General features: G+C 34.1%; 4 protein-coding genes and 1 long non-coding RNA gene across 8 annotated transcripts; 3 read left to right on the top strand and 2 right to left on the bottom strand.

Annotated features, from left to right (window-relative positions):
• Positions 1 to 4,366: 4,366 nt before the first annotated feature.
• LOC116765449 (carboxylic ester hydrolase-like) lies at positions 4,367 to 20,341 on the bottom strand. Of its 4 annotated transcripts, none has more exons than XM_061521802.1 (5): positions 6,545 to 6,731; positions 6,385 to 6,409; positions 6,129 to 6,260; positions 4,753 to 6,053; positions 4,367 to 4,666 (listed from the first exon to the last, which is right to left on the bottom strand). In XM_061521802.1, the coding sequence occupies exons 2-5, from the start codon at positions 6,385 to 6,387 to the stop codon at positions 4,483 to 4,485; spliced, it is 1,620 nt and encodes a 539-aa protein (XP_061377786.1). In that variant the 5' UTR covers positions 6,388 to 6,409; positions 6,545 to 6,731; the 3' UTR covers positions 4,367 to 4,482. The 4 variants fall into 4 exon arrangements, with proteins under 4 accessions (XP_061377786.1, XP_032510776.2, XP_061377787.1 ...); XM_032654885.2 differs by having other exon boundaries at positions 6,549 to 6,731; XM_061521803.1 differs by lacking the exons at positions 6,385 to 6,409; positions 6,545 to 6,731 and adding an exon at positions 20,316 to 20,341.
• On the top strand, positions 7,981 to 11,459 carry LOC133319008 (uncharacterized). Its single transcript, XR_009752714.1, has 2 exons — positions 7,981 to 8,105; positions 11,339 to 11,459. It is a non-coding gene; the product is annotated as an uncharacterized LOC133319008 (long non-coding RNA).
• On the bottom strand, positions 9,983 to 12,799 carry LOC116765451 (uncharacterized). The gene is made up of 3 exons (XM_061521804.1): positions 12,449 to 12,799; positions 12,041 to 12,353; positions 9,983 to 10,983 (listed from the first exon to the last, which is right to left on the bottom strand). Exons 1-3 carry the CDS (start codon positions 12,592 to 12,594, stop codon positions 10,198 to 10,200), a joined length of 1,245 nt encoding a protein of 414 aa, XP_061377788.1. The 5' UTR covers positions 12,595 to 12,799; the 3' UTR covers positions 9,983 to 10,197.
• Positions 12,927 to 14,469, top strand: LOC116765715 (carboxylesterase 4A-like). The gene is given in 2 exon segments (XM_032655296.2): positions 12,927 to 13,701; positions 13,703 to 14,469. Coding segments are annotated over 2 exon segments (708 nt in total). The 5' UTR covers positions 12,927 to 13,354; the 3' UTR covers positions 14,064 to 14,469.
• Positions 18,557 to 21,478, top strand: LOC116765714 (juvenile hormone esterase-like). Its single transcript, XM_061521878.1, has 3 exons — positions 18,557 to 18,562; positions 19,942 to 20,073; positions 20,153 to 21,478. Exons 1-3 carry the CDS (start codon positions 18,557 to 18,559, stop codon positions 21,476 to 21,478), a joined length of 1,464 nt encoding a protein of 487 aa, XP_061377862.1.
• The last annotated feature ends 105 nt before the right edge of the window (positions 21,479 to 21,583 follow it).

The following is a 21,583-nucleotide window of genomic DNA, read 5'->3' as shown; positions in this document are numbered from 1 at the left end:
TTCGTTCAAAACTATTATGTACCTACATAAAATTTTGTTCAGGTAATTTTGTTCTCTTCGGGATACGTATATAATATATTAGCTAAGTTTATAGTTACACTAACTTTGGATAATGTCGAAATAAAATTAAATATAATTTGGAATATCTAAAACTGTTGCATTAAATCAATTCAAGTGGACGATTGAGTGCTCTGAAATTACCTTCAATTGCGTTGTTAATTCTAAAGAGATCATGTGATTCACTCCTAACAATCATATTAACAGTAAAAAAGAATATAAAAAATATATTTCTTAAATTTCCTAAAAAAAATATCAATATTTTTCTGTACAAAATATTGTATATAAGGTAGTGAAAACGTAATATTCGTGTCCCAGCTACCGTGTAACAGAAGGCTGGCTTCCTGCGCGCGTCACCTGCCCTCACCTACAACCTGTGGATATCAACACACGGACTGACACGGAACACGTGCAAAAAATCTAACACACTAATAATACTGTGTAGATAATGTCAATAGTGGAATATTAGCTTTTATTTGCGCAATTGTTTCGAAACAGCAAATTTATCGTGGTATACGCTCTCTAAAACAGATTCCTACTCTGGTAAAATTGATAATTCAAGTAATCCTTAATCAAACAGGAGGTGTGTAAAGTGGGTGGCCAGATAACACAGCTTGTCTAAATATGCCATTTCGTTGTATGAAATTAAGTTCTAAAATCGCACAGAGCGCCGCGCCCCAGCGCACTGTTTTATCAACATTATAATATAAATATTCATATCGACATCAAAATAATATTAATGGAAATCATATAGCTTTCTACACATTCCATTTTATATAAATTTCTTGTTTTTTAATACGTTATAGTATAATTTTTATATTTGGCAACGCGCAGTCGTAGAGCGGGTTGTTCGTAGCACGCACGCTACTACGACCCAATTTCGTAGCGACGTCGGAATGATGACAACCATTTAAAAATACGTAAAAACTATCCGTCCTTCATTAAAATATTATGCCTATGTTTTTGTAACATCATGATGACTTAGTTACATGAATTCATTGCTTTATAGATATTTGATCAATGAACATTATCGTTTGTTGTTTCTGACGGAACGTACGGAGCAGTGAAGCTAAGCGGGTGATAATAAAAATAAATTAAACTCATCTTAACACCTTTGAAATATTCATGATAAGTCTGTCAGAAACATCTGTTGATACATTACTATTTACTTTAAATTTACATAGAATTAAAAACTATTCAATATCTTACAGGATTTATAACAGAACATAATCGTCTCACAGAATTTTAATGACATTCGTGAATGTTGAGATCTTTTTCTTAACTTCAATAGTACACTTTGAGTTAGAGCTTTAGAATCTGAACGTCACGGGGAGGCTGACCATGAAAATAGTGACTAATTGTTTATAAATAATATATACGTATGTCGTAAGGCTCTCGTTGAACACGGCCCGTTACAACCGTCCTGAGCACATTACGCCACAGAGACTTTTAATTATTTTTTACAATAAATTCCGCTTCATCAAATTATAAAGCTTCGTATCCTTCGTTAAACCGAAGAAAAGCGAATTGTAAAATCAAACAAAGACGACTCATTTACTTTAATCGTAAGATATCAACAGAATCGTTTACAGATAAATTGTTCTCTCAGTTACATAAAAACAAAATGTCATCTTTGAATACGAAAAATATTATTTATATGAGATATGTTTCATTATATATCAAATGATTAAGTTACTTTTTGCTAATTATTATGTTGTCTATGTAGAAATGTTAAGCAAACTTCGTTTCTGGACTCATTTGTATATTTTATCCGCCTGATGTCATCTGAGTGTCTCAATTCGATAAATTATTACTAATATTGATTATAGCATACATTTCAGCAGAGTAAAAGAGCTGCGAGAATTTTAACAGTAAAAGAAGAGAGAAGAAAGAGAGATTTGAAACATTACTGTAACCTAAGATGGCGAGTCAGACTCGTAGGGTTAGTTTTATTTTCTACCGTGGATGGTATAAGGAAAGAAGCAAAAATACTAAAAGAATAACGACAAACGTGAAACACTATTTTGTTATTCCTGATATTTTGCACTCTCTCCTTCGAAACCTCCTGGTTTCCTTCAATTCCCGTCCTTAATACGTGGTGGGAATAAAGATTCTGATAATGTTGACAGATGAAAATGTACTGAATGTGTTGAAGTAGAAGCTTGTTTAAAATATTTTTTTGTATAACCAATCTATTATTATAAATGGATTAGTATGCTTTAATGTTTTAATAGCTCATGTTTGTACGAAAATTTTAATTATTTTATCTAACATCAAAGTGATGTATCCATTATTAACTTACTTGGTATTTTAAGCGTTAATACTAATATTAAAAATTATATAAAAACAACTTCTGCCAGCGACTTCGCCTGCGTTAACCTAAGATTGGGCTCAGAGAGAAATGTATAATTAAAAAAGTCGATCTAGTATCCAACTAGCAGCGACATCTGTGTAACAAAACTACAAAGTCCAACTGTTGTTCAGTGATCGCAAGGGAAATAAACCTAGCCTATGTTATAATGTTATGTAATCTACATTACTGTCATTTCTTCGAGACCTCTCGCGTTTATAATGTTATCAGGATTAAAAATAATACTAAATTATTTTGCACGTCAAATAAAGATATTAAAGACGAGGTCATTCTGTACCCGAATTCAGCTAAATACCTGATCTCGAAAAGAGACCAAAGTCACTTGGCCATAACTCAGCGCTATCAGAGCCCTCTAACCTACTCACTCATAATCAGGAGTATTTTTTATATGCTATGGCTTCATTCGCACAGGAATCGTGGATTTTTTTCCCAATATCAACGTTTTTATTTGTTGTGCGTAAGTACAACCAGTGTTACGATCTCAAATTTTAAATACTCTTAAATTGGTTAGAGAGGATTACAAAATATAAAGGTTCTTAAAATAGAGGTTATCAGCGTAGCACGATGTCTCGCTTACCTGAGATAAATATACTGGTTCATATGATTTCAAGTTATAGTCTGTACTAGCTGTTGCCAGCAACTTTGGTCACGTATAATTCATAAACCCACCCTCAGGTTCGTGTCCTCATCACTATGAGATTTTATTCAACATCTCATACTATTATCAGGGCAGGAGCTGGTGATAATTTAACTAACTTAGGACAATGTTCTTTTGATAAAAAAGAATATAAAGACAGATTATAATTGAAGCTGTCATAGCGATACAAACATACAGCCGAATAAAGAACCGACGACTTTTTGAAGTCGCTTCAAAAGTAGCCCAAGTCACTCCTTATGATGTTTACCTGTGAATGAAGAAATGTCTCACACTAAAGTCTGCTCAAGATGATGGTTGCATTACGCATGTAAAGGTTTTGTGTAGAAAAGAATATATTGTTTAGATTTAAAAATGAATGAAGTAAGACACGAGAAGACTTTGTTATTCGAAAAGAACTCGTCAACACCTTTAAAAACCATCTGAACTCTAAGCTCATCTTTTTGAATTAAATTTTGAAGTATATAATAATCATTACAAATTAAAAAAAATCTATCAGAGACTACTCACCTACAACTGGACAAACGTTTTTTTAAATTAACATGGAGAATAATATTGCTGTTACATACAGATTACAGACCTTAAGGCAACAAATGTATTCTAACCTAACTCTCTCCGCTCGAACACGTCACAATAGTTTTACTTTTTACGAAAGGACTCGACATAAACGATAGATGGCGCTGTCAGTTGGTTACCGTGTATTTATCTAACTCCCTACTCAAAAAGTGTGCGTTAATGTTTGTGTTTATGTATCTGTGTCTATTGTAACTCTTAGACGGATAGACCAATTTAGATTCCGGTTTTTCCTTCGAAAGCAGTCTCCTGCAGTGGTTCTTAGCTTTGTTTTGTTAAAATCAGTCAAGTAGTATAATAACAGCTCTTTTAAAAAATTAATGCAAAAATGTAATTGTTGCATGATGAAAAAAAAAATTTTTTTTTTTTATTGAATAAATGTTAATGTTACACACATTATTCGTTTTTTTCCTTAATCTGATCGTAAGCGCCGCACCATACATATTTATATATTACAGTGGTAGACCTTTGGTGCTTACATTAAACTGACCTTGATCCAATAGAAAGTTTAAACAAACATATATTATTTAGGCACTGTGTTTGGATATGTACGCTTTCTTGTAATTTCTGCGAGTTTCTTAATATGTCAATCAATATGTACAAATGTATGGTCGTATCTGGTGCGTGTAAGATAAATATTCAGTTCAACTCAACTGCACGTAAACAGCTGACAGTGATAACAGGAAAGAACATTAAATAAAACAAGTCAGTAACAACAATATATTTATTAGACATAAATTACTTTTTAACCCAAAAAATCGTATCAAAATGTTAAAAATATAATAAAAAGTCAGCTACCTACATTTTCATTACTTATATTTTACTATCACAAGTTACTCTTAACAAGACTTGGTAGCCCAGCTTCAATATACAACCGATCCCAGAAATCCAATCTTGTCTTCTCCGCGTTCCTTCCCATTGACAATTCATTACCAATTTGTAAATACTCCTTTCCTGTTGCTGTGTATGGAGACCAAGTCACTCCTAAACTGTTGTCGGGAGTTGGATTGCTGAAACAATGTTGCCCATGTAATGATTAAGATCTTATCACAAGATATATAAACATCTACACACAGACATAATACAATCTACAAACCCTGTTTTAGCGAAGTCGGTCCACATTTTGGTAATTCTGTGGATATGTTCTTGTAGAATGGGACTATTTTCATATTTCTCTCTATTCATTCCGTTACTAAATATATAAAACACGTCATCAAAATGGCAGGCACCTTTGTGTTCGGTCATTCCGAGCATCTGCTGTATCCAATTCAATTCTGTTACTAAATTAAATCTATACATGTAAACGGGACTGCTATATTTAGAATAGCAACTGGCGTATCTGTAAGCTGCCACCACAAAGTGTACATCTGACAGTACGTCTGTAAGGATTTCGATGTCATCTTTTGTCAAATCCCTGTCACCCCAATAGAACTGTTTAATCCTCTCACCGAATTCCAAAGCCTTAGCTTCTGATACTTTATTATAAATATCTTTTGGAACTAAACAGGACGGGTGCTTATTGATGTAAGCTAATTTTGGCAACTCATTGGGAACTATTAAGAATCCTTCTGATGAGTTGTATCCGGTCATGAAGGGTACAGCATGCATTTTACCAGCTATAAGAATATCCAGTGGATTCTCTGGTAAAAAGGCTTCACTGTCACCAAATCTTTTTTCAACAACTGGAGCAAACTTTATGGGTAAACCTCTTGACTTCTCCTCCTTAGTTGCAGTTTTCATTGTCAGTGATATTAACTTTTTTGAGGGTAGGCTTTGTAAATAAGTCAATAACTCATTGGGATTTTCCGTGTCTTTCCCTAGGAACTTTCCAACTCTGAAGGCTCTGTTTACAGGATCATTATCTAAAGCATAATCACACAAACATGTGCCACTCTGTGCTATTGCTTTATGGAACAAGCCTTTAGTCATTGGTGACATCATGTGATAAGTCACCGAAGCTCCACCTGCACTTTCTCCAAAAATTGTCACATTGCCAGGGTCCCCACCAAATTGTTTAATATTATTTTGAACCCATTTCAGAGCGGCCACTTGGTCTTTCATCCCTGCATTACCCGGGACTTCAGGAGTATTAAGACAAAGGAAACCCAGTACTTCCAAACGATAATTAATAGTTACCAAAACAATATTATGTCTCAAAAGAAACTCAGGTCCGTATAAGTTCGAATCTCCTGAACCAGAATAATAACCTCCGCCATGGATGTAGACCATCACTGGTAATTTTGTGTTAGTTTGCAATGTCGGAGTGTAAACATTGAGAAACAAACAATTTTCATCAATATTTTCACCGCTCAAGGAAAAGATATCAAAATGTGGACAATTAGGGCCGTGTTCCAAAGCATCACGGGTTCCCGACCAAGGTTTTGGAGGAATAGGTGCCTAAAACAGAAAAAATACTAGGTAAAATAAAGTTCTGGAACCATAAAACTAAAAATTATTTAACAAAAATAATACCTTGAACCTAAGATCTCCCACGGGCGGCTGTGCATATGGAATGCCCTTAAAACTGAAATATTCCTGGCCATTGTGAAGTTTCTTTACACAACCCCTAAGTTTACCTTCCTTCACATGTACAATAGGGTTGATCTACAACAATATATAGACACATACATATATATTATATATAGACTCATATATTATATTGAGTATATATAGTACTGTCTATAATCATGTAATAGTTTTTTTAGCTAATAATTACAAAATTACATACCATTTCACTTGAAGTAGACAAAAATCTAAAAGAAGTTTTTAAATAGTTTTTAAGTTTCAAAAGTATCATAACTTGACTTTTTGTTATATAATATAGTATATGTAAATAGTTTCTGCATTCAATATTACTTTTAAAATATGAATAATGATTTAAAAATTACCTACTCCATTTAAATATTTATTTCCTATAAATATTGTTTAAAGCTTATCTAATTTTTATAACATAACTGTAGAAAAGCCACGAACGATTATTTGTATAATGTATCATCAGTGAACATATATTATCTCTATAAAATAAAATCAATGTCGGTTTCTAAGAAGAAAAAACTTAAACAGATTTACATTTCAGGCTATTACCTAGATATCTATTTATTGAAACCGTAAGTCATTTGTCATTACTCATTGCTGATAGTTGACAGTTGACAGCCCTCAATCCCGTCTACACACAAACCGCAGATTACATAACGAAAAAGTTTTTCCAGTCTTTATTTTAATATATATAAAAATGTTAAAGAATTTATTGTAATGTATGCACATTAGTATTTAAAGTGTATACCTATGCCTTTTTATTTGATACTTTTTATGATTTTATTAAAATATAAGCAACGCAATCAAATATCATTATATTTCTCATTTACTATTAAGAAATTGATGTACAATAGTCCAATTAGTATTTAAAAAAATAAGAAATGTCTATTTTATTATACTTATCTTAAAATCAGTTATGCTCACGGTAACATTATTCGTAAGTACTATGTCTATGTTTTGATTTTGTTATCATAGTACAACAAAAAAATAAAAAAAAAAGGTTACAGAACCATTTCTGTAATATTAGGCTATATATGTAAATAAATAGAATGGGACGTGATAGTTTCAACTTTCGTAATGTTCATTATTTAGAGACAAAATATAGATGGCGCTTATTACAAAACTGCAATCACATTTGGATTATTTTGTACCATTTTGAAATATGACATATCAGATATATTACATTAAATTAGTTTTTTTTTTTGTAAATGTTTTTACGGCTCTGGATACGAGTCCTTTTGAGCCTTATCGTTACAAACATTAAATTAGTTTATTGTAATTGTTGCCTCAATCCACACTGCCGCTCTGTTAAGAAACATATTTTTCATAAAAAATATTATAAAAAAATAATAATAACCTATTGTAAGAACGAAGATCTTTCTCATTTAAATAAATCGTTACAAAAAAGTAATGATTACACGCAAACAAATATATAAGAAGTACCTCATTATATTTTATAATTTCGTATCAAATTACGTTAACTACAGTCGGAAGGTCGGAAAAGAAATCAACGACAGGTTTAAAACTAATTTTTATTAACTAGTACCTAATTATATTACAATTCTTAACTTACATTGAATTCTGTACGACGTACTCGATGTAAGTGTGTACAAAAAGTGAACAATATTATAGAATAAAATATAATTCTAAACTATGAGATGTCATTCCGGTAAATGCACCTTATTGTTAATTTCGAGAGTATTCTATATCAGCATATCGTCATGGGGTATGTCAATGTGTGCGTAACAATCATCTAAATATTCAGTGACATCTTTGATTATAAATTACTGTTTACTGTACTGACAATTGACATGACTGTTTTAAAGCGAAAATTAAAAGAATGTCGGACGAGTGGGAACTATTTACTTTCGTAGTGTTGGATGTGAATAGTAAATAAATTAGAGTTGAATGTTTGTAAGTTTATGTATAATTAATTAATAATAATAGCTCATAGTTCGTGATAAGTTTTTCTATATACAAATAACATTGAAACGTGAAAAGTAAGTAAAGTCTGACAAAAAACGAACATTATGACAGTCCATAGGAAATACATATAAAATTATTGTTAATGTTTTAATGTAAAATTCTGATCTTAAAAATATTTCCTTTTTTTTCCTTAGCTATAATTATATTGAAAACTAGCTGTTACCCGCGACTCCGTCGGCGTAAGAATAACAATAAGAAACAATGAAAAAACTTAACCTCCGTATGCGCCTCCCACTCGCGCGTTATAATTTCGGGATGGGGATTCGGGATCTCGATAAAAAGTACCCTAAATTACCACCCGCACGGTGGGGTGCCAGGTCCATCGAGTTGCAGGGAGAGGAGCTTCAACAGTGCCTGGGACTATAGATCGATTTTTCAAGACCACTGCAGTGGACACTGCCTCTGAGCAAATTTTTTTTAATCTAACTTAGTATCAAACAACATGCATTTTGCCATTTCAACGATTCTTCTGTTATCTGTTTAAATTTTAAACAATTGTTCTGTTCTGTTCTCTCTGACATGCCGCCCTGTTCTGGCGAGTAATTGTTGGTTTCCTGGTGTACAATGAGAAATAATTTCAAAAATCTTCCATTTCCTTTGAACAAAACTCTCCACCATTGTCTGTCCGTAATATTTTAATATTAACATTTTTCTGGTTCTCTACCATGGATTTGAATTCTCTGAAGTCTTTTGTGTTTATGTGGCCTAGCCTCCTGTGCCATAACGAAGCGTTTTCTTTGGCGAGTAAAACATTTTGTCACCTGTGTATTGCCTAAATCCAGTTTATGTATACCATCAATGAGGCTAGCAACAGCCACTAATTCATTCTTTGCATTGTTAATCAAATACTAATAATTTGAGAAAGAAACACTGTTGTTGTTTTTAACCAATTGACTTACTGATAATAAATTTGTAGTAAGGCTTGGTACACACTGGAATATTTCAATATTGCCTTTGCAAACTACATGAAGCTTCTCGTTATTAGCTATCATAATCTCGGAGCATGCCTTTGGACTTGTAACTTCTTGCAACCAACTTGAGACATCTGTCACCTAAACACTTGCTCCTGAATCTACGTACCAGTCGTCGTCGTCGTTAGTATAACTAGCACTCAAGAAAACAGCACTAAATGCGTTTGAAGACTTATTTTTACTTGACTTTTCTGCCATTGGACATTGATAGCTATAATGACCCGTATTTTTGCATTTGTAGCAGTTTATGTTTTATTTTCACGTGTCATTTTGATGTTTGAGGTTGACGCCCGACCATTCCCGCTCTGATCGGTGTTTTGATTTCGCCTATTTTGAAGCGAACTCCGCTTCAGTATTCTGCGTTTCTTTCAAGGTCACCCCCAACAATTCTAACGGCTTCGAACCTAACAACTTTGTCTTGATGACGTCAGCCGGAATCAATGACCCTATCCACTGATCTGTTATTTCAAAGTCGAGTCGCGTTCGAGTCGCGAGACGAGGCGCGAACCGAAGCACAAGGTGAAAGTAAATAGTCACTCGCGGCTCGCCTCGCGTCTCGTAACAAGAAAGTGAACGATGCTTGGGTAAGGTTAAGTGAAGAAATGTAGACCAGTACCTGAGTTAAAAAATAAAAAAAAATCTGTCATGGCAACCGTCAGCATCTGCGGCGCAAAACACAATCATTAAAATCTGGTACCGGTGCAGAAGACGATGTTTATAAGCCAGTGTGGCTGTAGTACGATGAGATGGCAACATTTTTGGCATCTGTTAATACTCGTGAGTGTCATACCAACATCAACACCGAAGGACTTGTCAGTAAATTAAAAGTACATATTCATTAAGTTATACTTTATTCACTTGTGGCTATCAAGATAACACCTACAACAAGTATTTTTTTACCCTCTACTACTAGCTAAAATGGGTAAAAAAAGGTCTAGCGGATATAATCTAACAAATATTAAAATTATATCTGCTGGACTGATATTTTATCCCATGAAGGATCTGATGAATGTGTCATAATCTACCTTATGACATCATGTGCCAATATTTTAACAATTTTGCTTTAGAAAAAAACTAGCAAACTCATTTCTTATTAGTATGGCGCTCTGTGAGGCACGTCTGCCTACGATTGGTATAGGTCTTATAGCTTGATTAGTACAAACATTTCGTCTCCAAGACCCTTCGTTCATTATTTCGCCATCAACAACTGTATCAAAGGTCCCAGGAGGTGTATAAATGTCTCTAGACGTTCTGCTGTTTCTGAGAAAATTATGCAATAGAATACAAGTCATAGTTATCAGTTTAGCTTTATCTTTCTTAATTTCCATGGGCTTTTTAAATATCCTAAAGACTGTTGTTAAAACCCCAAAAACATTTTCAACGACAACACGTGCACTAGATAGTCTCATGTTAAAAGTTCGTTGTAACGAACCCATGATATGGTTTCCTGGAAACGGTATCATCACGTGTTTGCTTAACGCAAACGCCCCATCTCCAAGAAAAACATATGGCATATTACATTGTCCGTCAGAAAGTTGACTATCAGGGGGTAAATTAATAGTCCCTGTCGAAATTTTTTCCCAAAGTACACTATTTTGAAATACTCCTCCGTCGCTTATTCTGTCCTGAGCCCCGATATCGGCAAATATAAAGCAGTAATTGCTGTCAACTAAAGCCAAGAGCACAAAACTATATGTTCCTTTATATTTTTCTGTGCCACTGTTGATTGGACACTGTATCACAACATATTTGCCATCGATGCAACCTACACAATGTGGGTACTTCCTGCTGAAACCACTTTCTATGTTCAACCATTCTGTAGTAGTGCGCGGCATCTGAAATAGAAGAAAAAGCATAAATTTTTTTGGCTCCTCATTTGTCAACCACCATTTCTTTAATGTTTGGTTCTGTGTATTATTTTTAATAACCCTTCAATTAAGGAAAAACGAGACAGAATAGATAATCATCTGTAACTCCGCCCAATTGGGCCGGTTATCACTTGATGGGTTACAAACAAGTTTTCATAAAAAAAAAATTCGTAAATAAAAATTAAGTACCTCATTAAGTCTATTCGATTTCTTTTTCTTAAATTCCACACAAAAATGTTGTTAGTAGTGGTATCTGCTACCTGACTTTTAATACATAATATATATTTGAAATAAATAATATAATGGATTTATCTTATTTCAGATATCACCAGTTCTACTCGACGGTGACGATGAAACACAATGATAACGAGCAAAACAACGAGCTTATCAATGACCAGAATGATGAAGAGAATAGCGAGAACAGGAACCAGCGAACAATGAAACTTTAAGTCACTTATCAAAAGAAAGCGTACAAAAGAAAGGCTACAAGTTTGAGAGAATATTCAAAACAACAACGGCGTCAGATTATGCATGACACTGTTGAGCTCCTTCTGGCAAATCCTCCTCAACAATTACAAAAATTTGACACATACTCCAGATATACATCATCGCCGACATATTATTCATCATCGTCCAGTAAAGCACAACAATTACCCATACAAATATCCATCCCAGATCGTCCTACTTCTCGGAACAGCTGTCTCGTAACCACAAGTTTTGAGTACTATATCCTCACATTAAGGAACGGCTACTGTTGATACCGTTTTATCATCACAAGATTGTGTCACTGTCCTTTCTCACGAAGTTATACAACGTCCTGATTTAAAAACATTATAGATACAGCGTCCATAAATGCTTAAAGTGACGAACCCTATTAGTTTTAGCAAATCGATATATGCAAGCAAGGACTATAATATAAACATACACGTGCTACGTCACATAGATGGAAATGATGCGAGTTGTATGAAGTCAACAAATAAATTAAGACATTTTGATTTGTAGAGTATGCGCTTTAATTTCTTACCTTAATTTGATCCTTTAAGACTGTGTTGATAGCCGTGCACACTTCTTGTATAATGATTGTGATGGCTGCACTAGAAATTTTGAATAGATGGTGGAGACTCCTGTAGCTGTCGCCTGTAGCTAAGAAACGTAAAGTTAGAGCTAAGCGCACTTTTGCGGGGATTGGTACTCTGAGTCTAGTTTTTTGCTTGGTAATTAAAGGTTCCACCTTGCTTAGCAAAAAATCAAAATCATTTGGTGACATTCTACAAAAATTCTTAAACTCGTCAGAATCTTCATTGAGCATGTTTTGAAACATTATTTCCATACTTTGGCTAAAATTAAAAAAGAAATACATTTTAAAAATGTAATATACTTATATATTATATAACGACAATAAAATTGTAACTTAATCAAAATAGATATTTACGGAGTTCTGTTGCGGTGAATTGATAACAACCACCATCTTCTTGGTTTCCGTCTCTTTTTAATTTTTCTTTTATTTAAATTATTTGCATAGCAGTAGAAACTCAGTAAGCTTAGACTTGTTGCTGCTAACAATTCGACGTCCTCCATTCTGATTAGCTTGAACACAGCTGAACTCACCACGAGAATGTGAACAGACACTCATTTGCCATCAATCGCGCGAGGTGCGAGCTGTCATACGAGACGAAGCAAATGACGAGGTACGAGGCGAGAGTGTAAATGTAGTATAAAGAAATCACGTTGACATTCAGTGCAACAGAGTTTTCTTTAAAAAACTGTCACAATCCGGATACCATAGATATTTTTTTTTTTTGGTTAAATTCGTTCCATTCAGAACAGGCAAAGGATACCATAGATAAGTAAGTGTACACCGTTCTATAAAATATAAATCTATACTCATTACAAAAACTTTAGGTCGAACACAATAGTTTTTTAATACTTTTTATATCTTTTATCAGAATAATTTATTAAAAAAAATGTATAAAAAAAACGTTACGCGACACATTTTACATAATAATTTGAATATTTTCATAAAAATTTATGTATTTTAGATAATTGTGTTCCTTGTGGCGATTGTAAGTTGGTTGGCTATTTTAAATATGGCCTTCATCCGTGCGAAGACGTGCACACTGCACAGTATATTCAGCCAGTGTCTTGAGTGTAGCGATTGATGAAGATTTTTTATTGATTGATTACCAAAGACAGATATCGGAAAATCATAGAAATATAATTGTCATTGCTTATTTTATCCATTTTTTGTGGATACGATTACGTGTTACGTGATTGTTCAGCGATCTTTACTGCAATCATTTAAGTAGATATATTTAATAGTGTTTTTATTCACAATTCCATGAATTATCATAAGAATATTAATATTATAACAGGAGTAAAAAGCTGGCCCCCGCTTCCTCCCAAACCCTGGTCACATGTCCTAGATGCTGCGGAACACGGAGCTACACGCCCACAATGGGATATGGTGGCTTTGAAATTTAGAAAAGGGGAAGAGAACTGTTTATTCATTAATGTTTACACTCCCACTCTACAAACTGACTCCAAATTACCTGTGATGGCGTATATCCCAAAGGGAGGCTTTCAATTGGGATCTGGAAATGAAAGAATGTATGGCCCAAATTTTCTGATAAGGCATGATGTTATTCTTGTTTTGTTTAATTGTAGATTGGATCTATTGGGATTTTTGTCTCGACACCCCTGAAGTTCCTGGCAACGCAGGTATGAAAGATATGGTAGCAGCCCTGAGATGGGTTCAAAATAATATTAAACAGTTCGGGGGTGACCCAGATAATGTAACGATTTTTGGAGAAAGTGGTGGAGCAGTTTCAGTGACTTATCTTATGCTGTCTCCGATGGCTCAAGGCTTGTTTCATAAAGCTATTGCACAAAGTGGATCCTGTCTTGCCGATTATGCAATAGATGTTAATCCTGTACAGAGAGCTTTTCGAGTTGGAAAGGTCCTTGGGAAGGATACGACAGATCCTTATGAGTTACTCACATATTTACAAAGCTTGCCTGTTAGATACAATGTTATCTGGAAAATTTAATCCTGTTTCTCTTATAACAAAATATACTTTGATTGATTGATGAGATAGCAAATTTAGACTATAAATAAGTGTTCATCCTTGTTGGTAAAGACATTTATATAAAAATTAAAGAAGATAAGGCTTTGGAATTTGGTGAAAGAATCAAGCAATTCTATTGGGGTGACAGGGATTTAACAGCAGATGATGTTGAAATAATTGCTGATTTGCAGTCAGATATTCACTTTGTGATGGCAACATACAGGACAGCAGATTATTTTTCAAAATACTGTAAGCACACCTTCCTGTATAGATTTGACTTGAACACTGAACTGAATTGGATTTCAAAATACTTTGGGCTGCCACCGGTCAAGGGAGTTCCTCATGTTGATGAACTGTTTTATATCTTTAGTAGCGAATTAAAGAGAGACACGTATGACAAACATCCTGAGTTACATAAATATGTCTACCTTATGACAAAGTTATGGACAAATTTTGCAAAAACTAGGTACCTAAATGTTTCATACCTTTTCCTTGTAAATGATTTTTAAATAAAGGTGAATTGTATAATTTTAAAATATTGTTTCAGCAATCCAACACCCAACAACAGTCCAGGAGTGACTTGGTCTCCATATACAGCAACAGGAAAGGAATATTTACAAATTGGTAATGAATTGTCCATGGGAAGGAACGCGGAGAAGACGAGATTGGATTTCTGGGATCGATTGTATATTGAAGCTGGGCTACCAAGTCTTGTTAAGAGTAACTTGTCAGTTGTGACAGAACAGATCTGGATTTGTTTAGACTTTAGATGGTGTTGGTAATAAGTAGTACATTTATATTGGCAGTACTGTATATTCTCTCTGGTACTGTCACTCTACATTGTGTGTGGCACTATGGTGCAATAATGATGTATTTTGATTGAGCTCTGTATCAGTTTTTTTCCTAAATAAAACTAACTATGTACAATACAACAAGTATTTTTCTTCATATTAAGAGTGTCAGAAATATTTTATGTACAAAAACTATTCATTATATTTTCGAGCTTAAACTTAAATTTAAGTGTTTTATTTTTATAATATATTTATATCTAAAGTATCTCTTTACTTTAATGCTCTTTTCTAATATTTTTAGCTAACTCGAACTTTTATCCCTGAGAAGTGTTTAACCGAGCACAATCTCTTGTTTTGGCGTACAATCTTTATGGTGTGTCTCGTGTTTGCATCATTAAACCGTATGCGGAGAGATAATTTTGATGTTGAGTAATAAAATAAAAGATTCTGTGTAACGATTCAGTTCTCGAAGTTCCCTAAGCCTGCCTCCCCTACTCTTAATTATATGAATCTGTATTTTTTATACTTTTCCAAATTAACTAATATTTTTCAATAGTCTCTTTAAGTCTGTTGTAGAAATTATCTCCATCAATGCAAATGTGTAAATTATTTTAATGCCTTTAAGCTGATCATCATCAATTGTCAAAGTAAAGCCTGAACGCTCATATAGTATTAGAGACGAGAGCAAGGTGGAGTGAATATAGAGATAATGTTTATATGAATTAAAATCCAAGTATGAAATATACAATGAAAAGTTGATCAACACGAGCACTTTAGGTAATCCGAACTAATGACTAGCGGAATAGGTGACGTGTCGTAATTGTTCATAATTTCATGAATATTAATACAAATAATGTGTCGTTTACACATTGTTTGTAGCAATTTCAACGTCGATTTTTATGGAAAGCCACCACGGCATAGTTATCTATACATATTATAAAATAAACTACCCCGCCGCGTCTTCCTGTCTGTTCGCAATAAACGGAAAAACTACTGCACCAATTGTCAAGCGGTTTTCATCACTAAATAGCGTGACACGAGAAAGGTTTCAATGTATAATTCGTTAAGGTTTTGTATTGATTTGTGTGTACATTAACGATATTTGTTGAAGATGTTGGGAAAAAATTTGCTGTCTGTCAGCTTTTAATGAAAACGCTGCCAAAACCCTTTGAGATATAACAAAACAATGTATGGTGGAATTGTGTATTTTATATAGGTCTACAGAAAAGTCCACAGTGTCATATGTCTATCTCTTAACGATAACATACTACATATATCCATTTTGCAACTTTTTAAAATTGGCATTCCTAAAGCGCTTATTGGAAAGTTATTTACATAAATACGGTATTAAGGCTTATCGAAATAAATTACTTAGTTTTCAAGCCTACATCAGTATCTATATATTATTTATATATATTTTTAAATCATTTAAATCGGGCGTTCTATTTGAAAGTTATCACAATATAAGTTTAATAATTCTCAAAATTAAATGGGTTGTTTTATATTTTTTGTGACGGGCCCGCGCGAAGCAGGGTCTGGTACCTAGTCTCCTATAAGACAACGCATGCCACCAATCGATTGGCCGGGTTCCGGTATGTTACCTGATGAAGCTGTAAGGAGGATGGTTCTGAAGAGTAAGGTGTACGGTGATAGAGCCTAGCTTTGGTCAAGGAGCTACAGCTCGAACATGGGCTGACTCGACCGGGAGAGTAGAAGATCGGCGTGAAGTAGTCAGTCATTAACGACTGCGTTTCGTCCGATGAGTGGGAGAGCCGATTGCCCTTTCCCTATTCCCATCCTTTTCTGCCATCTCCATATTCCCACCCTCAACAATCTTTCTCAAAAACCAAGGTTAAAGAAGGTTTGTTGCCTCTTGATATTTAAGGATTCAATTCCGCCATAGAGTACGGGAATAACAACAACAATAAACAATTCTCACCGTACTATTTTGGTCGGAGTCAAAAGACCAACTCGATGTCCTGGTTCACCAGCTCAGAAACGGGAACAGCACTTCATACGGGGACGGATTTGCAATTTACATTACAGTAACGTTTGCACGCGGGTAAAGTAGGTTACCGCCTTACTCTAATCCGTGCTCCTCGTTGCGAGAACGCCAATTTAACTAAATCAGTTAAGTAGTAGCAGTCAATAACATTCCGTCATAGTTAGACATATATGTATAATTTCTACCATATGTTATGATAGAAATTGTAATTTGTATGTTTTATATAATGGTTCTTTTAATACTTTTTATAACTTTTATCAGAATAAAAATAACAAAAAATATAAAAAACCCTTACGCAACACATCTTAATTAATAAGTTGAATATTTTCATTAACGTTTATATATTCTAGAAAATTGTGTTCCCTGTAGCGATTGTTATGAAGATTTTTTCTTACTCACTAAGGACAGATATCGGAAATGCATAAAAATATAATTGTCCTTGTTTATTGTTTTCAAATTTTTTTGTCGATACGATTGCGTGTTAAATGACTGTTATAAAGCGTTCAGCGATCTTTGCTGCAGTCAGTTAAGTAGATATATTTATCTAATAGTGTTTATTATTCACATTACCATGAATTATTATAATAAGTATATTAATACAGGGCTAAAAATAATTGACTGTTTAAGTCTTAACACGAGAAATCTCGCTACTTATTCAAGTAACATGGTAAGTGTGATAAGACTACCTCTTAGCCAGGCTTGTGTGCAATAACAATCTGCGGGTCGAATCGGGGGACCCTTCGTACCATGATGACTAGTATATCAAATATCACTATACCTTGCCAACAGATGTAGTTTGAAATGTAAGTTCCATTCACGTCACATTTCATGTGTTCATGTGTAATCTTAAAATTAATGAAGTTCTTATTAGTTTTCAATGAAGCGCCTGTTGCAATAATATTGCAAAAATTATTAACAGGGTGTTTAAAGTGGAGTCGCTAATGAGCTGTACGGTCACATAAATATAAATTAATATACGTGTAACAATTCACATCAGTGCTCTGAGTTTTATCATTTCAAAATATATCATAAACCTCCGCGATCCCAAATATTCACGTTGAGATAGCATGTCAGCCACTACATGGATTTCGCTATTTGACCTTTCTGTGATCGCCACAATGTGTCGTGCGCGTTTTTTAACCGACTTCAAAATAGAGGAGTTTTCTCAATTCGACCGTAAAAATGCTTTTTTATGTTTGTTCGCGGATAGCTTCGTCGTTCATAAACCGTTTTTGATGATTGTTTTTTTATTGAAAACTAGATATTTTAAAGGTGGTCTCTTGATAAGGAAACCAGGGTGTGATGATGGCAGACTGGAGAAATCGAAGGGAATTTTGAAAATTGTAGGGGCGGCTAGTACGTTTGTACGTTTTTTCATTAAGTATTTTAAAGCACTACCATTTGATAAAGGTCTGGGGTAGATCTCAGGATGGAGACAGAGACGGTCGATTGAACTCTTCAACAATAAATAGCAGATACCTTGTGATTCAGCTTCATTAATTTGTATTGATAAGAACTTTACAGATAGATAGATAGTGACTGTCATTAGGGGTCTGATGATGAAGACGAAGCATAGTGCAGGGAACTCCTTAACGGTTTACAGCAGTTACCTTGTGTTTGGACTTAATTCATTTATATTGATGAGAACTTTGCACCTATATTTATTGAATTACATTACAATGAAGGTGTGCAATATATGTGATGATGGAAACCATAGCTCGGTCTACCCATCACTTAATGTCGTTAAATAAAATAATTTTTAACAAATCGACTTCAAACTAAAGAGCAAAAATATTTTTTTTTTCGTACAAAGTAAAACGTATTTCAATTTAGTTAAATAGAACACAATATTAAATAATTATTTTATAATTTTGAAGTCGGTGCCCAGTTCATGCTACAACAACCTAAGTACAATATCAAATTACTAAATACGCACAATAATAATTGAATATATTAATTAAAGCAATTACAAAACCAGAATAGTATTAGAAAAATATATTAGTCGGTACCTACTAATTGTCAAACTAACTTTTGATTATTATGTAGCTAAGAATAGGCTTACGAACTACTAGTAATGAATAATGAAAGAACACTAGTACTTACATAACAAATGAAATACTCAAAATGGATTATGACAAGAAATAAAACAAAAGAAATTACAACAAAAATTAAAATATTCAAAACGGAATGGATAAATTAAAAGAAATAAGTAATAAGAATATTTAAAACCAGACAACATAAGTAATACGAATATTTAACCTAACCTTGTCAATGAAACCTAATTTTACGAAAACTTGAAAAAATAACGATATAGCGAGAACGAAATTTGCACATTTAGACACAACTATCAATGGCGTCTACGCTCACGCGTCTGCCCGCTTTTCGGGTCGCTCACTCAAGAACGCTTCCCGTCCGCCCTCTGCACGCGCACTGCGAGCCGACGCAGGGAAGCGAGGCGTAGTTGTGCTAGCGCGTGGTCGCCGAGTACTGACAAATGATAATCACACAGAACAGATATTTCGTGATAATTGCCACTAATATTTTCGTCAGTTTTTATAAAGATTGATAATACGTATCTAATATCTCTACACAGTTATTGTTTTACTCGGCACAGACTTCAAAATTAGAAAATAATTATTTAATATTATGATCTATTTAACTGAATGAAAATACGTATTACCTTGTACGAATTAAATATATTTTCTGCTTTTTAGTTTACTGCTTGAAGTCGGTTTTTCTTTTCGTTAAAAATTATTTTATATTAGAGCCACAACACGAGTTTCGGTATGTGGATGTTTTACTGTGACCAGAACGCGTTGTGAGCTATTTTTCCCGTCACTGAGTGTTTTATTCTTTGAGCGTAACGTATATAGTATTAACGTATAACTTATAAAAAACGAACAGCGTACTAACAAATACATTGCTTATACTTTGTGGTAAGGGTTACACTAAACTACATCACAAAAAACATGGCCTAGTTATGTAAAGCAGTAAATTGTTATTTTTATTTATTGTTATTAGTCAAAGTATATCATTATTTTTATAAATTACTTCTCTTAAACAGCATTCACCCATTTTGAATCTGAAGGAAGGAAAGGTCCGGGGAAGAATAAGAAAACTTGATAATGGCAAGGAGTTTTATAGCTTCAAAGGAATCCCATACGCACAGCCACCAGTGGGAAGCCTTCGATTCAAGGTAGTATATGGATCTGATGAATTAGTGAAAGTATGTAAGTAAGAATTGGATCTTTTATTTTAGTAAATGAATATTTCAGGCCCCGCTTCCCCCCAAACCCTGGTCGCATGTCCTAGATGCTGCGGAACACGGAGCTACTTGCCCACAATGGGATATGGTGGCTTTGAAATTTAGAAAAGGAGAAGAGAATTGTTTATTCATCAATGTTTACACTCCCACTCTACAAACTGACTCCAAATTACCTGTGATGGTGTATATCCACGAGGGAGGCTTTCAATCAGGATCTGGAAATGAAAGAATGTATGGCCCAAATTTTCTGATAAGGCATGATGTTATTCTTGTTACGTTTAATTATAGATTGGAACTATTAGGGCTTTTATGTCTTGACACCCCTGAAGTTCCTGGCAACGCAGGTATGAAAGATATGGTAGCAGCCCTGAGATGGGTTCAAAATAATATTAAACAGTTCGGGGGTGACCCAGATAATGTAACGATTTTTGGAGAAAGTGGTGGAGCAGTTTCAGTGACTTATCTTATGCTATCTCCGATGGCTCAAGGCTTGTTTCATAAAGCTATTGCACAAAGTGGATCCTGTATTGCCGATTATGCAATAGATGTTAATCCTGTACAGAGAGCTTTTCGAGTTGGAAAGGTCCTTGGGAAGGATACGACAGATCCTTATGAGTTACTCACATATTTACAAAGCTTGCCTGCAGAAAAACTTCTGTATTTGACGTTAAAAACTGCAACTAAGAGAGAAAAACTTGGTGGTCTGCCCATTGTTTTTACTCCCGTCGTAGAAAAGAGGTTTGGTGATAATGAAGTATTTTTGCCGGAAGACCCGTTAGATATAATGTTATCTGGAAAATATAATCCTGTTCCTCTTATAACCGGATATACTTCATCAGAAGGAGCAGTAACATTAAACGACGTGATACCAAAGCTGGACTTTATCAATAATTGTCCGTCCCTGTTGGTGCCTAAAGACATTTATATAAAAATTACAGAAGACAAGGCTTTGGAATTTGGTGAAAGAATCAAGCAATTCTATTGGGGTGACAGGGATTTAACAGCAGATGATGTTGAAATAATTGCTGATTTGGAGTCAGATATTCATTTTGTGATGGCAACATACAGGACAGCAGATTATTTTTCAAAATACTGTAAGCACACCTTCCTGTATAGATTTGACTTGAAAACTGAACTGAATTGGATTTCAAAATACTTTGGGCTGCCACCGGTCAAGGGAGTTCCTCATGTTGATGAACTGTTTTATATCTTTAGTAGCGAATTAAAGAGAGACACGTATGACAAACATCCTGAGTTACATAAATATGTCTACCTTATGACAAAGTTATGGACAAATTTTGCAAAAACTAGGTACCTATATGTTTCACATCTTTAACTTGTGAATGATTTTTAAATAAAGGTGAATTGTATAATTTTAAAATATTGTTTCAGCAATCCAACACCTGACAACAGTTTAGGAGTGATTTGGTCTCCATACACA

Source organism: Danaus plexippus, chromosome 11, assembly GCF_018135715.1.
Source record: "Danaus plexippus chromosome 11, MEX_DaPlex, whole genome shotgun sequence".
In the NCBI taxonomy this organism is placed as follows: domain Eukaryota; kingdom Metazoa; phylum Arthropoda; class Insecta; order Lepidoptera; family Nymphalidae; genus Danaus; species Danaus plexippus.
The sequence above is the reverse complement of the archived record's forward strand: the minus strand, read 5'-3'. Positions and strand labels throughout refer to the sequence as shown.